At 31.4% G+C, this 15036-nt stretch overlaps 2 protein-coding genes across 2 annotated transcripts; both read right to left on the bottom strand.

Annotated features, from left to right (window-relative positions):
- Positions 1-17: 17 nt before the first annotated feature.
- Positions 18-2277, bottom strand: LOC107899137 (probable glutamate dehydrogenase 3). The gene is made up of 9 exons (XM_016824759.2): positions 1987-2277; positions 1750-1863; positions 1442-1663; positions 1269-1343; positions 1064-1180; positions 738-988; positions 564-639; positions 398-484; positions 18-327 (listed from the first exon to the last, which is right to left on the bottom strand). The coding sequence occupies exons 1-9, from the start codon at positions 2092-2094 to the stop codon at positions 142-144; spliced, it is 1236 nt and encodes a 411-aa protein (XP_016680248.1). The 5' UTR covers positions 2095-2277; the 3' UTR covers positions 18-141.
- A 10151-nt stretch (positions 2278-12428) lies between these two features.
- LOC107899136 (probable histone H2AXb) lies at positions 12429-13702 on the bottom strand. The gene is made up of 2 exons (XM_016824758.2): positions 13392-13702; positions 12429-12808 (listed from the first exon to the last, which is right to left on the bottom strand). Exons 1-2 carry the CDS (start codon positions 13590-13592, stop codon positions 12587-12589), a joined length of 423 nt encoding a protein of 140 aa, XP_016680247.1. The 5' UTR covers positions 13593-13702; the 3' UTR covers positions 12429-12586.
- Between the last annotated feature and the right edge of the window lie 1334 nt (positions 13703-15036).

Genomic DNA, 15036 nt, shown 5'->3' with positions numbered 1-15036 from the left:
AAAGCAACAAATACAAATGACAAAACTTCATTTGAAGCTCCTCAATATGAATGAGGTTTTACCACAATAGTGGGCAAGAATCAGAGGGGTCCATAGTATCCTCCATGTTTATTTCAAAACCAGCATTAGCACTAAGCATTCTTATGCTTCCCAACCTCTAAGAACGGTAGCCCGAGCAACGCGGTTAACTCCGAGGGTAAAGGCTCCCATTCGGAGGTCGCAGTTGTGTGTTTGGCACATCTCCTTAACATCTTTAAACCCTTTGGTCATGTATGTCTTTAGCTCACTGTTCACCTTCTCTTCATCCCACATGAAACCTTGAATGTTCTGCAATCGGAACACAACTGATTAGTATCCAAACGAGCACTTTAAAGAATGTTTATGTTTAGTTGATTACCTGAACCCACTCAAAGTAACTAACAGTGACTCCTCCAGAGTTTGCATAAATGTCTGGCAGTATAATGACTCCTTTCTTTGACAAAATCTGCAGATTTATACAAAGAGAACACATTACAAGCTTTCATTTTATTGTAATTATGTAACTTTAAATCACAATGACCAACCTCATCAGCCTCTGGGTCGGTTGGATGGTTAGCTGCTTCAATAATGAACTTTGCTTTAATCTCATTTGCATTTTCCCTTCATTAAAAGATCAAATGTGCATCAATTAACGCCATTTTTCGAATCATTTCATATCAACAATCTTTCAAGTTCGAATCCAGACAAATGTTATTTACCTGTTGATGACGCCTCCAAGTGCTGCCGGGATGAGTATGTCACAGTCTTCGACAAGAACCGATTTCGGGTCGATGGAATCCCCACCATGGAACCCTTTGATACCCTTGTTTTCTTTCACATGTTTGAGCAATGAGGGAATATCAATGCCATTGCTGTTCTTGATGGCCCCTGTTATATCACTTAATGCAACAACCTTCCCTCCCTTTTCATGGATGAGTTGTGCAGCCCAAGAACCAACATTCCCAAAACCCTGAAACAAAAATCACCATTTTTGAACAATTCTCTCATTTTAAAAAATTTAGGGTTTTCTTGCTGAAAATCGTACCTGAATTACAAATTTTTGTCCAGAGATGGACTTGCCATGTTCATTAAGAAGGGCCTCAGTTGCAAACAGCACCCCTCGGCCAGTGGCCGCATCTCTGCCAAGTGATCCTCCAAGATCCTATATAAACACAAATCCGATCCGAATACACAAATGTCAAAATCTATATAACACGAATTATAAGGTGAATGTGAAGTGAAATGCTTACAATCGGTTTTCCGGTCACCACAGCAGGTGAATGACCATGGAATTTTGAGTACTCATCTAGTATCCATGCCATTGTCTGTTTAACCACAACAAAAAAGCAAAATAACATTTATCAATTCCCGAATATGTTTCCAATCAGAATACTTTATGAATAACCCATATAACATAACCTACCTGCGGACCAGTACCCATATCAGGTGCTGGAACATCGGTATGAATTCCGATAAGATCATGTATTTTCTGGGTGAAAACTCGAGTGAGGCGTTCTAGTTCGGATTTGCTCAACTCTCCAGGGTTACATCCTATACCACCTTTAGCCCCACCATATGGGATGTTTGCAACTGCTGTCTTCCATGTCATTAGTTGCGCCAATGCATTCACTTCATCAGGGTCAACCTACATTATTCGATTACAAAACCCGTGTTAAAGCTCGGATACAAGTACGTTTCCGACTCGAATATATTTGCTTTTCAATAACAGACCTCAGGGTGATATCTGATTCCTCCTTTCATAGGACCTCTAGCATTGTCATGTTGAATCCTAAAGCCAACAAAAGTTGCCAATGTGCCATCATCTTTGGGTATGGTGCATTCAACCTGGCAAGACATGTTCAAACATCCATTACAATTAGAATCTATGTTACTCGGACTCGGACATGTTTTTCCTTGTACCCGTTTTCAGATATGCGTCAAACACGATTTTTTTTTGAGAGAACTGACCTTGATTTCCCTGAAGGGAATGAGGAGACTCTTTTCAAGCTTAGAATCCAAACCAAGAAGCCTGGCTGCTAGCTTGAAGTTTCTGTTGGTTGCCACTAATGCATTCATTGTTCTTCTTAAAACACTTTCTCAGGAGCCAAACAGAAGATAAGAAAAAGACTCAGAAAAATCAGAAGATTTTAGAGATTTCTTGTTTATTGAGCTTCAAGATGAAAGATAGCAGAGTCTATTTATATCATTTCCATGTCTAAAGGACAAAATGTGAACCCACATGTTTATATTAAATGGGGTTATCGTCAATTATGTAAACTCGTAATTAATGCTATCCGATTAACGTGGCGACGTTTTTTTATTATTTTACATTTAAATTAAAGGTTAACTCCAAATTTCATCCCTCTATTTTATAAAAATTGAAAATTTAATCCCTTTACATTAATTTACCAAAATTTAATCTCCTAATTCAAAAACTAAGAATTGAGTCCACTGGTTAGTAAACAAATGAACTTGAAATATTGGTTTGTGCTAATTTTTTGAACTAAAGTTGAGGGACTAATTTCTCAATTTTTTATAAAATAGATGGATGAAATTCAAATTATACCTTGAACACATACAAAATTTGGTACAACTTTCGTTATTAAAATGCAAATTGATGTTTAAAACAAACAGGTTTAGCCTTCACCAAACCAACTTTTTGTTGATCTAAATAAAATCGAACTTTGAACAAAATTTTAATCCTCCTTGCGCAGACACTGCACGAAATTTTGGGGATTAAAAGAAAGAGCCTATATTTTTAATTTGAATTTTAATATGGACTGTCTAATCTCTTGAATAATGAAATTTTATAATAAAGTTTTTAATAAAACATAATATACATGAACCTGAATATAAAACGGAATACCTTAGTGAGCCATTTTCAGATTGGCTTCCAACTTTGATCATATAAAAATATTTTCAAGATAGGGTTTTGAATAATAGGAGAGCTGGAAATCTTATCTGTGTTTGACTACCAATAAGGAAATTTCATGGTTATATCTAATAATATTATATATATGAAAAAGTGTATGGATCTTTTAAAAATATATTTTACTAAGTTATTAATTATCCTAAATTTTAAAAATTTAAAATTATTGGATGATTCGTTTTAGATAAGTTTTTGAAGTGCCATCCATCGAGCAGTCCACATACTGATCTTAGGTGGAGGTTTTGTCTCTCGTATTTCATTGAGAGCCGGTGTGTCTTGAGCACATGCTCGTGGGGACTTAGTTCATGGAGTTGGGAGTATCTTGAGGAGGCAAGATTCTACGAGGAGGTAATACCAACCATTGTCGGTGATACGAATAGTTACCTAATGAATGATAGTATGAAAACTTTTTCTAAAAATATCGGTTTTTTACAAAAATATGTTAGATAAATTTAAATATATTATAAATAAAAACATAATATACATGGTTTGATAAATTCTTCCGACAAAAGATTAGATTTGGACCACAAGTCATATAAAGTTGGCCACCAAGACTTGTCAATTTTGTATTTGGTACAATAGTAAAAAAATATATATAAAATTTATAATTGTGTCAAATTAATATGTTAAAATTTGTACAAAATATACAATAAATTGTTGGTACGAAAATTAATATAAATATTTGTAAAAAAATTAATACCATACGAATTCACGAGGATTTCAAAATTTTTTTTTTTTTAAATTTACATGTATCCCTATTTAACCCATATTTCTATTCGTATTTATAAAAAAATACTCAAAATAGGATCAAATAAGCCCCCAGAAAAGGGGAAAACAATGAAATTGCCTTAAAAATTCTAAAAGCAGCGTGAAAAATTAAATTAAATGTGGCATTGTAAAGAGAATATTTTATGTAAAATATTTCACTAATTTCAAGTTTGATTTTATATTAATATTCATTTTATTTATTGTTTTTTATCTTTATAATAATACGGGAAAGTGATGATAGGGTTTGAATCGATATCATCTAAATGGCGGATGAAAATCTTAACAGTATTTCAAACAAGTATTGTCAATTTAAATAGTATTGTTTTAGTTGATTTATTGAAAGATTTCATGTAAAAAAAGTGGGAAAATATTTTTCAAATATTATAATATTTAGATTTAATTGCCCCATTCATTTTCAAACTATGACTTTCATATACGATTTCTGTTATTAAAATCATTGATTTAACTGTTAAACGATATATCAAATCTTATGTGACATAATTTAAAATAGAAAATTTAAAAGAAAAATGAATGATATAGAAATCTTGGTCTTGAGGTTTTCGAACCTTTTTCAGAAACTATTATTCTCTCTCTTTTTTTCTTAGTTTTACATTATTTTTAGTTTCAAAATTTAAACTTTATACGATAACATTTACTTTTCTTTAAAATTTTCATTTTAAATCATGTCACATAAGATTTCCGTATCATTTAATAGTTAAATTAACGATTTCAACAATGGATGACCTGATTGATATAACATTAATAATTTAATGATGTAATTAGAATATTATGAAGTTTGAGGATCAATTTAGAATAAGGATCATAGTTTGGAGATATTCAATGTAATTAACTCGAATATTTATTGTTTTTTTTAATGATTTTCAGGTCTTTCTTAACTTAGTATCAAATTAACTCACGAACCTGACTCAACCATGTGTATTATAATAATATATATATATATATATTATGATTTTCAAAACCAGACTAATCAGTTGGACGGTGAACCAATCAGGGGGTAGTGGTCCATAATAAAGTTCACTAATGAATTGGTATGCACTAATAGAATCAAGTTTTTATTTTTATAATTTTTTAATTATTAATTTAATCAAACCGAACAAACTAATCCAACTATATAAACAAGTGTATAAAAGATGCTATATACAAAATGCCTTACTTGAGTTACTGAAACTTTTGGGTTGAGAATTGATATAAGTAGAAAAAATGAAAGTCAAATTTAACCCATAAATCCTAAAATTTATATAAACCCTAAACTTAGAATCAGAATAATATTAATAGCTTACGAATATAATATATACGAGTATAATATAATAGCTTAGTAATATTATTTAAATTTTTAGTTGTATTTTACACTTATTCATCTATGAACGAAAAAGATACCCCAATCGAGCAATATATATATATATATGGATATCCGATACTTACAGTAGAGTTTGGATAAGATGTAGCATAAGAATATGATGCTTTCCTTGCAGCAGACAGAAGTGTGTTCCTTCACATTCAATCCAACTGATTTCTGAATATACAATTAAAAATAAAAAATAATGTTGCTAATTCATCCTCAATTTGCTTTTCCAACAACGTGAATCCAACGCAAATTCCATTTGCTTTTCAATAATTTTCACCAAATATTACCCATCCACCTTTTTATTTTAAGTGTTTACATATAGAGAATGTAATGCTTAAAATTATTCAAAGTCCATCCTCACCCTTTAAATACGAGGATAATGCGTTTGAGCATGCTCAGACTCATGTTCTCCTGTGCTAACAACAATACTAGTATCAATATCAATCAAATTAAGACTCAATTGATTATTATATTAAAATATCTTATGTTAGTAATAAAACGGGACAATAATTTTTTATCGGTAGAATCAACAAATAAGTATAGAAAAACATTTTTTTATTATTGTCTTTTTGGGACTCAAAATTTTGAATTTATTTAATGTATGCCTTGTAATCAATCATGTGTAGCATGTTTTATATGATTGATTATTATTTTATATTTAAAATTTATTTTATTGTAAATATTATATATAATAACGATAAATCTAAAATAATATATTGGTATAGAAGGATACTAATATATATTAATATCAATAAAAAAATGAAATATCTATTAATACAGTACTAACTACCTTAATTGACATAAATTTTTGTTAAGCTTTGGGTGGCCATGGCCTTTGGTTTCGAGATTTAGAAAAGAAAATAAAACGTTTTATTTGGGCTTTTTCTTAAGAAAAAAAAAAGTAAATTATACAGATAGTTATTAAATTATAAAAAAAAAAATATTTTAGGCACCCAAATTTTTCAATTTGAGCACTCATAATATATAGTTCGGTCATTTCGACCACTCCCGTTAAAATCACAAACGGCAAGTTAACGTGGCAGTTAAAGAATTTAGCCATTAATCTTTTACATATTATATCGAATTAATAATAAATTTTAAAAAATTAACCTCAAAATTTACAAATATTCTCAATTTGATCTTAATTTTAAAAAATTTAAAAATATATATAATTTTTCAAAAAATATAATAATAAATTTAACCTTTAAATTAATATTAAATAAATATAATTATATTAATATTAAATAAAATAAACCCCACCCTCGTCCCTCTCCCACCACTGTCCTTGTCTCTTGTCCCCCCAACCCTACCACCGTTCGGATGTCGCCGGACTTCAATAATGTTTATAGGTGCACACAAAACAAACACACGGGAAGCAAAAGCATTCGCTCTCTTGTCCAACAAGGGAATTGCTAAAAGAGCGAATGCTTTTGTTTCCCGTGTGTTTGTCATGTGTGCACCTATAAACATCATTGAAGCCCGATGGCACTCGGACGGTGATGGAGGTAGGGGGACAAGGACGATGGTGGGAAAGGGGGAGAGGGAGAGAGGGTGGGGGTTTATTAATGTAATATTAATATGAAGATTTTTTGAAAATATTTATATATCTTTTAGAATTAAGATTAAATTGAGGATATTTATAAATTTTAGGGTTTATTTTTAAAATTATGGTTAAATCGATATAATATGTAAAAGTTGAGGGTTAATTGTTATTATATCGATTTTTTTAACTACCACATCAGCTTGTCGTTCGTTATTTTAACAAGAGTGACCAAAATAACCGAACTATATAGCATGAGTGCTCAAATTACAATTTATTATTATTATTTTGAATGCCTAAAAAAAATTTTAATAATCTGGTGACTCTTTGTATAGTTTACCCAAAAAAATTCTTCTTCTTTTTTATTCAATGAGAAGAAAATAAAAGTTATAATAGAGTTGAAGAGTTCTCGATGATTGACAAATTAGTGTTCAAAGCTTATACTTTTTTTCTAAAGCTAATGACATCTAACTTTTTATGGATTTTCTTTTTCTTTTTTTTTTTAATATTTGTATTTGAAGTTTGATAAATATTTCTATATAAAAAGTGCTAAAATTAAATATCTAACAGAAAATTTAAATATTAATATAAATCATTCGTCATAGCTTAATTAACAATTAATTATTAACTAATTTTTAATTTTGTTGATATCAATATTATTATTTGAATTTTCAGATAATTTTTTATATAGAAAAAAGAATTTCATAACTCGTTAAATCCATAGTTAATCGATTTTTTTTTACTGGAAATGGTGAATAATTATTATTATTTGATGATGATGAGAGATAAATTCCACTAAATGTATAAAAAAGTTATTTTTTTACGAGATAAAAAAGGAATATATAAAGTGCTCCCCCACTATAGCCTACGTTTCATCCACTCAAATGTTCATGTTAAAGTGTAGTGTCGTACAATCATGCATATATGGTTTATGTAAATATTACTAATATTCATATATGATTAAATCCCATTTATATTATTTTAATTTTCTTTTTAAATTCTTTTTGTAATGTTTATTATTCTTTATATTTTATTTGAAATTTTTGAAAATTTTAAAATTTTTAATATTTTTTTATTTTTTAAAATTTAACCAATCACAGCTCAACATTATGTATTATTGAAAATGATTAATAAATTAAACTATTATTTTTCAATATTGAACACACTTGAAATGTTCCATAACCCATTTTCTAGAATGATGTAGAAAATGCAATTGCATTGATCAAAAATCTTTTAAAAAGAGGTTAAAGGAAACAAAAGTATTAAAAAGAGAATTTGAGTTTCAAATAACGTAGGGCTGGTTTTTTAAATAATTTTATTATAAGTCTTGATTTTATATATATATTATATAATGCTTAGAATTACACATAAATAAAAGAATAATATGATTTAACGCACTCGAATCTACGTTCTCTAACATTAATAACAATATCTATACCAGTTAAACTAAAACTTAATCATCTTAATATAAAAATATTTTTATTTTACTTGAAAGCTATTTCACATGTAACTAATATATGCTAAAGATGGAAATGACAAAAAATAATAATAATTGAAATGACATTTGAGCTCCCATCATATTGGGTGATGTTTTATTCTCTAAATTGTTCTTCATGGACATTAAAATTACTTAGTCAATGGACCAAGTTGATAGAATAAAGTAGGTATCATTATACCCACTAAATTGTTCAATTATGGGAAGCCCTTTTTTCTACCTTTTTCCTTTTCCATCTACTTTTCAATTTCAATAATATCATTTGAAACCCCAATACCAAATAATATACAATATGAGATGAGATGGAAAAATAATTTAGAACACTATATAAGTATACATTTCATATCATATATTTATTTTAAATAACATAAACATGATATAAATATAGATTTCATACCAAAATTTGATTGCAAATACAAGGATTTTAACTATAAATAAAAACAAGGTGGGGAACCAAAGGTCCAAGATGATGTTAGGAATGAAACAAACATAGGAGAAGCACTTGCAAGAATCTTATTGGAAATCCAATTCATTAACAACATATATATTATACAACATTCCATTGTCTCCACCATGATCATAGTTAGATTCCTTCTTTACTAAGATTCCATGCATTTTAAATCACATTAAAGAGAAAATAAAGATATTTTTTGCTTTGTCCTGTCTAATTATCAAAAGAACTATGACATGCGGAAATAATATGAATTTGCAATACGAATAAACAAATTCATTGGTCTACTGAACAATAATACCGAGCCATCAAGGTGTACAATAGACCAATATCCGAATGCTTCGAAATAAGTACATCCATCTAGAATCTTTAGCTTACAACATGGTGCCACAGACCAGATTGTGGAAGCAGAGTGACCGATGCTCTTGTCGAGACCGGACAAAATGATCCCATATAAATTGGGAAAGAATCCATTATCATACACATTGTTCTTCACAGTATTCTATAGAAGGAACCTTTTAAAGAAAGATTTTACATTTGTTCTTTAGGAGCTTTTTGCTATTCATGCCATTGATGCTTACTTTCAATGCCGCGGATCTCACTCAGCCAGCTTATGCAGAAGATGAAAACATCTTATTCTAGTTTTACAGTCTCATTAACAACTTAATAATCGACATAGCAAAGTATTTCCGGGTTTATGTTTGGTTAAAGCTGGTTAGCCAGATGAGGTCATACGATTCTAGTTTCCTGGTTTATCTAGCAACTTCATGATCAGCATAGCAAAGTATTCCCGGGTTTATGTACGGTCAAGGCAACCCTGCTTCGGATAGATGAGAACATCTGATTCTAGTTTCATGGTTTCTTTAACAACATAACAATCTGCATAGCAAAGTAGTTCAGGGTTTATCTTAGGTCAAGGCTGGATTGCCTCAGAAAGATGACAACATTCGATTCTAGTTTCATAGTTTCACTTAGGACTTAATAATCGGCATAGAAAAGTATTTCTGGGTTTATGTTCAACGGAGGCTAGGTTGCCAAATTATGGTAATAACCAGTGCTAGTTAGCAATGTCAACTTAAGGTACCAACAAAATAAACAGCAGAACAAGGTTGAAACAGATCTGACCTCATTTGTTGAAGTGTTTATGAGACAAAGGTTAGCAGGATAAGCAAAAAAACCCATCAACAAGATCGAAACTATAGCCATAAACACCCTAAGAGGGATTTGAGTGTCATGCGAGCCTAACAGCCTCTGCTGGAAAACAAAAGACAATGTATTAAGCTCAAAATATTAGCAGCAAGATCCTATACGTAAAGCAGAAAAAGAAAATGTCTAAAAACTAATGCACTTGCCAGTACAATATGAGGGGCTAAACTACAAAACGAATTTTCTACACCATAATAAAATTAACAAAAAAATGGCCCGGAAAGTTTAGTTTGTAAATCATTAATAAACTAGAAAACGTAAGTCTGAATCAATCATACCTGTTAAAATATATACAACTTTCAATTCTTTCAATCTTCCAGCAAGAACCAATCCAATAAATGCAAAGAAGGAACTGCCTGCAAAACACTTGCTACAATTTTAACATGAAATATGGAAACAAAATGCAGAAATTTGCTCATTTTTGTAGCCCATAGATCGGGACAAAGTCAGAAAAGGATGAGCAGTGCTCTTGATCTCAAACAAGGCTGAGAAATTGCAAGTGACTCATTAATGGACAAAACACAAACTCAGTTACTAGATTTAGATCATCACTTTAATGAAAAACAACCTCGATAGTAATGGAAATCTGGTAAATGTCAAAAGTTCTAATCATAGTTAATGGTGGTTTTGGTCGAGTAACTAGAGGATGCTCATGTTCTCCAAGAAAATGTTACCTACTGCAAAATGAAAAAGGCAATTATGTAAACTAAATTGAAATACGGATTGCTAGCAGCTGATGCATGGTGAAGAATTGACCAAAAAAGAACAGCCAAAAGATTGTGTACTTCTCTCTCCAATACAATTATTCTGGACTAAAGTAAACACCATCTTAAGTAGACGTAAGAGTCTGATGTTTTTAATATGCTGTACATAGAACAACTCGCTAAACGAAATAAAATAAAGAAACAAAGAACAGTTGAAGATACAAACCATCCACCTACAATGATGACCAAAGCAGGCAACACATTGATTGCATATGCTGCAATGCTTGGATCTAGAAGGTCTGGATCAAAAGAATAATCTGGTCACGTTTTAGATAATTAAAAAGACACACTAACAAACATGACACCAATACAATGAACTTTGGAAGTCTACAAGTCGAGCATTCTTTCTCTCTACATATGGTATTGTCATATGGATAAACGGATAGCTACCGTGAAAAATTCTCTGCTGATACATTTCCCAGATCAGAAAAGCTAGTCAAAAGAAAGAGCAGAATCCCAATTGTAACTGCCAGCAAACTTCTGTACCTGAAAAATATTAGATGAAAACAAAAACTTAGAAGAATCAGGTTACAGCAAAGAAATCACTTCCTAGCTTATCATCTGTCATAACAACAAAGCCTGAAAAGGATGGCCTAAATATGAACAACAAAAATGCCTCTGTTTCTTGTATAGAACAAACCTCATCTTTCTCAACAATGGATATGTAAATGAAAATGAAGTGCACTTCTAGATCATGTATTGATACAATTTGAATAAGAAAGCAATTTGTTTCGATAATACTGCAAAGGTTTTGTTATATCTGACGCATGCAGGATAGCAGTGTGTTTTGAAATTTAAATGGAGTTCACTTCGGACTTCGACAACCCTTATAATCAAAGTAAGAACCAAGGCTTGGCCTAGTAACTAAAAGAATCATATGGTTTCAATGTTTTAGCATCAAATTAAGTGGAACTAAACATTATTAACAATGCTATATTGCTTTCTAATGCTCCCAAATAACATAACATTGGTGCATCTCTACTCACATTCTACAATACAACACATGCATATACAAAATCCAATCACAATCGTCCTTAAACATGCTAAGAAACACAAACACAAACTCACTCAAATAAGAAGTGAACCTCGATTACCAGGTGCTTCAATTCAATAATTTCCTTTGGTTAACCAAAAACTTTACTTGCAAGATATGATTAGACCTATTACAACGATAATACTCAACAGAAAGGATGAAATTTATTCCTTTGTATCCAAACACAGCCCCCGAAACTTCCTGAAACAAATCAAAAGAACCCAAAAATCAGTCACCCCAAAAATAGAAGGAACCCGCTGAAGATAAGCTCCAAAAAGGGTGAAACGATAGATAGAGCTGAAGGTAGTTCCTTGGAAGATAGCCATTGCCCACAAAGGAATGAGAGTATGAGACTACTGTAAGAGTTATCAGGCCATGGCATATAAGTTCCCAATGTTGTTTCTTTCTTCTTCTTTTTTCTTTTTTGGGTGGGGGAGGGGGGGGTTCTTGGATATGGGGCAAAAAGAGGGGATTGGGAAAGAAATTTTGAAAAAAAAGAATTGATAGATTTTAAGACCCTAGCTTGTTTGAACATTTCAGTGTTTTTGCAGCTGTGTGGAGCATAAACTGAACTGGGACAAACGTTCAGTCACTCGTGTTTTTCCCTTTGGATTATTTGATCCTGAAACTTTTATTGGTGTTCTGGGAATTGAAATTAGCAAATTTGGCATTAGATTAAGAATAGCTCATGAGCAAACATCTGAGCAGAAATGCAGAATCTGGAGCGAAACACGAAATTGCACCAAAATCCAACATTGATTCATTCTTGCTTGAACCTAGGAACAAATATATATTCATCCAAAATTAAAATCAACAATCAATCGTGCAGGAAAGGAAAAGAAAAAGGGACATTGGAGATTTAATATTAAAAAGCTTTTATATATTACTGCTTCCATCAAAAAGATAACATGAAGAGTTCAAGGCTAAAGCCATAAATAAAAAAATTTAGTACTAAACGTTGCATATCATACAACCGTTTAAAAGAAACTCATGGAAGCAAAAGAGCGAGAGAGAGTTTAAAACTCCTGAGAAGCTGATCCGATATCACCCTTATTTTTTCCCCCTTTACTGGGAAGAAGAGTCTGGTGAATATTCGGCAAAACACCTCCATTTGCAATGGTGACTGAACCCAAAAGCTTACTTAGCTCTTCATCGTTCCTTACAGCTAGTTGGATATGCCTTGGAACTATTCGATTCTTTTTATTGTCTCTCGCTGCGTTTCCAGCAAGCTCTAAAACCTGAAACAAGTACAACGGGGATCGAAATTAGGGTTTCACTAGTGAAAGTTTTAAGAAACCCAAACAAAAAGCAAAGATAGAAGACGTTTCCGATTAATAAACTAACACTAAAACCTAGCAAACCATTCGTTTTTATTTTCTCGAACTATTCAAAACAAAGAATACTCGGGAAACAATTTTATTTATCGATCAAAATAATCGAACAGGTCGATTTACCCGAAATAAAAATTGAAACCACTTAAACTCTAATTAATAAAAGATGTAAAAGCATATAAAAAAACACATTTCTTATCTAAAAATAAACTACTCGCACAAATCAATAATCCACAAATCAGACACCGAAACCATTTGAAAACTCAATCTAATAACTAGTAATGAAATATATATATGATCTTATCAAATAACATTTTTTTTCTCTAAAACTGTTAATCGCACAAATCACACATTGAAATCACCTGAAAAACAATTTAATAACTAGCAATAAAACATTTAAATTTATAAAATGACATTTATTTTTCTAACAAAACACCACTAATCGCACAAATCAAACAGCTAGAAATCGAACATCAAACTGAAAACTCACCTCAGCAGCAAGATACTCTAATACGGCGGAGAGATAGACGGGAGCTCCGGCACCAACACGCTCAGCATATTTTCCGGCTTTCAAGAACCTAGCGATCCTCCCCACCGGAAACTGAAGCCCAGCCTTATGCGATCTCGATACCGCCTTGGTTGACTTGGGCTTCCCTCTCCCGCCTTTCGTTGATCCTTCGGTGGGACTCATCCTTCAAAAATAATCCCTAACCCTAAAACTTCTTGTTGTAAATGATGAAAATTGGGGAATGGCGAAAGTGTCGGTTTAAAATTTTACCAATGGAGGATTCGAGAAGAAGGGGCTGCCCGGTGTACATTATATAACAAAGGTTGGTGGAATTTGATTAGTGGACTGTAGGCTAACCAGGATTGCCAACGTGGCACTTGATTTTTGAGTTTTCGCGCGAAAAAACATATATTTCCTTCTTATAATTTATGTTTTGAGCTTTTCTCGATATCTTTGGCGGGCACTTGTCCCTTGGTTTAAATATAACGACGTCGTATAAATATTAGAGCCCATTGTTGTAAATTCCTTTTTTGACAAACCCATTGTTGTAAATCCATGCCTTCTAAAAGGAAGCCCAATTTGCCTAAGTCCAAATATTATTTGGACTCTAAATCATTTATAAATTTTCATTATACTTTTTTACCTTAAAAATGCCTAAAACAGGCTATGGAGCGGATCGAAAGCATATATTGCTAAATTCATCGTTATTTCATAATTAGTATTTCTGTTTCAACATTCGAACTCATTCTAAAATATAAACTTTTTATAACACATTATTATATTTTTATCCTTTTAATAATTATATATGTAAAGATGAAATGATAAATTCATATAGTGAAGCGGAGTGGAACGGGACAAGCAATTATCATAATCGCTTCAATTTATTATCCAAAAAAATTCACCCCACCCCATTTTACGTTCACTTCCTAAAAGAAAAAACATTCACTTCATTCAAAGCGAATTAATTCGAAATCAATAAAATGGCTTAAATTTTACCATCCCACCTAAATTATTATATGCAATCACCTCGTAAAGTTGATCATGTTGAGTGAAAAAAAAAAGAAGGCACGTTGAACTTATAGCTAAAAAGTAACCTTGCCAAGAGGAAACACCTTATCCAATTATGTATGATCGTGATAATTAGACTATGATCTTCATCGATATTAACTTTCTGGATAAGCAATATGTGGATTATCATCAAGTCATGTTGAAGTCCACCAAAATATTACATAGCAGCATAGCAAACTCTCGATCATGTCTAAATATATGTGTAGAAAGCCTACAAGTTAGAACTCCAAATGACTTACAGTAGCTCATTAACTATATAATCCCTCTAAACCTTGAAACTTTGTCAAACCTTCTTCAGGAATATTTTTTTGGTATTCTTTACGTATGTTTTACTGTTTATGTTCGAGGTTTGTGGTTGTCCTTCCTAAAAATATTGTTTTCAAAGCTTGAATCTATATCTCCCTTTGAGAATACCTTTGAGAATACAATGTGCCTTACCATTGTTTTCAATGAAACCATCCTAAATGGCTCCCAACACCAACCACCAACACCAAATCATATATAAAAAAATATTTAAATTTAATTATGAATATATAAATATTAAAAAATAACGGATACT

This window comes from Gossypium hirsutum, chromosome D08 (genome assembly GCF_007990345.1).
Source record: "Gossypium hirsutum isolate 1008001.06 chromosome D08, Gossypium_hirsutum_v2.1, whole genome shotgun sequence".
Classification (NCBI taxonomy): Eukaryota; Viridiplantae; Streptophyta; class Magnoliopsida; order Malvales; family Malvaceae; genus Gossypium; species Gossypium hirsutum.
Note: the sequence above shows the minus strand (reverse complement) of the source record. Positions and strands in the feature narration are given on the sequence as shown.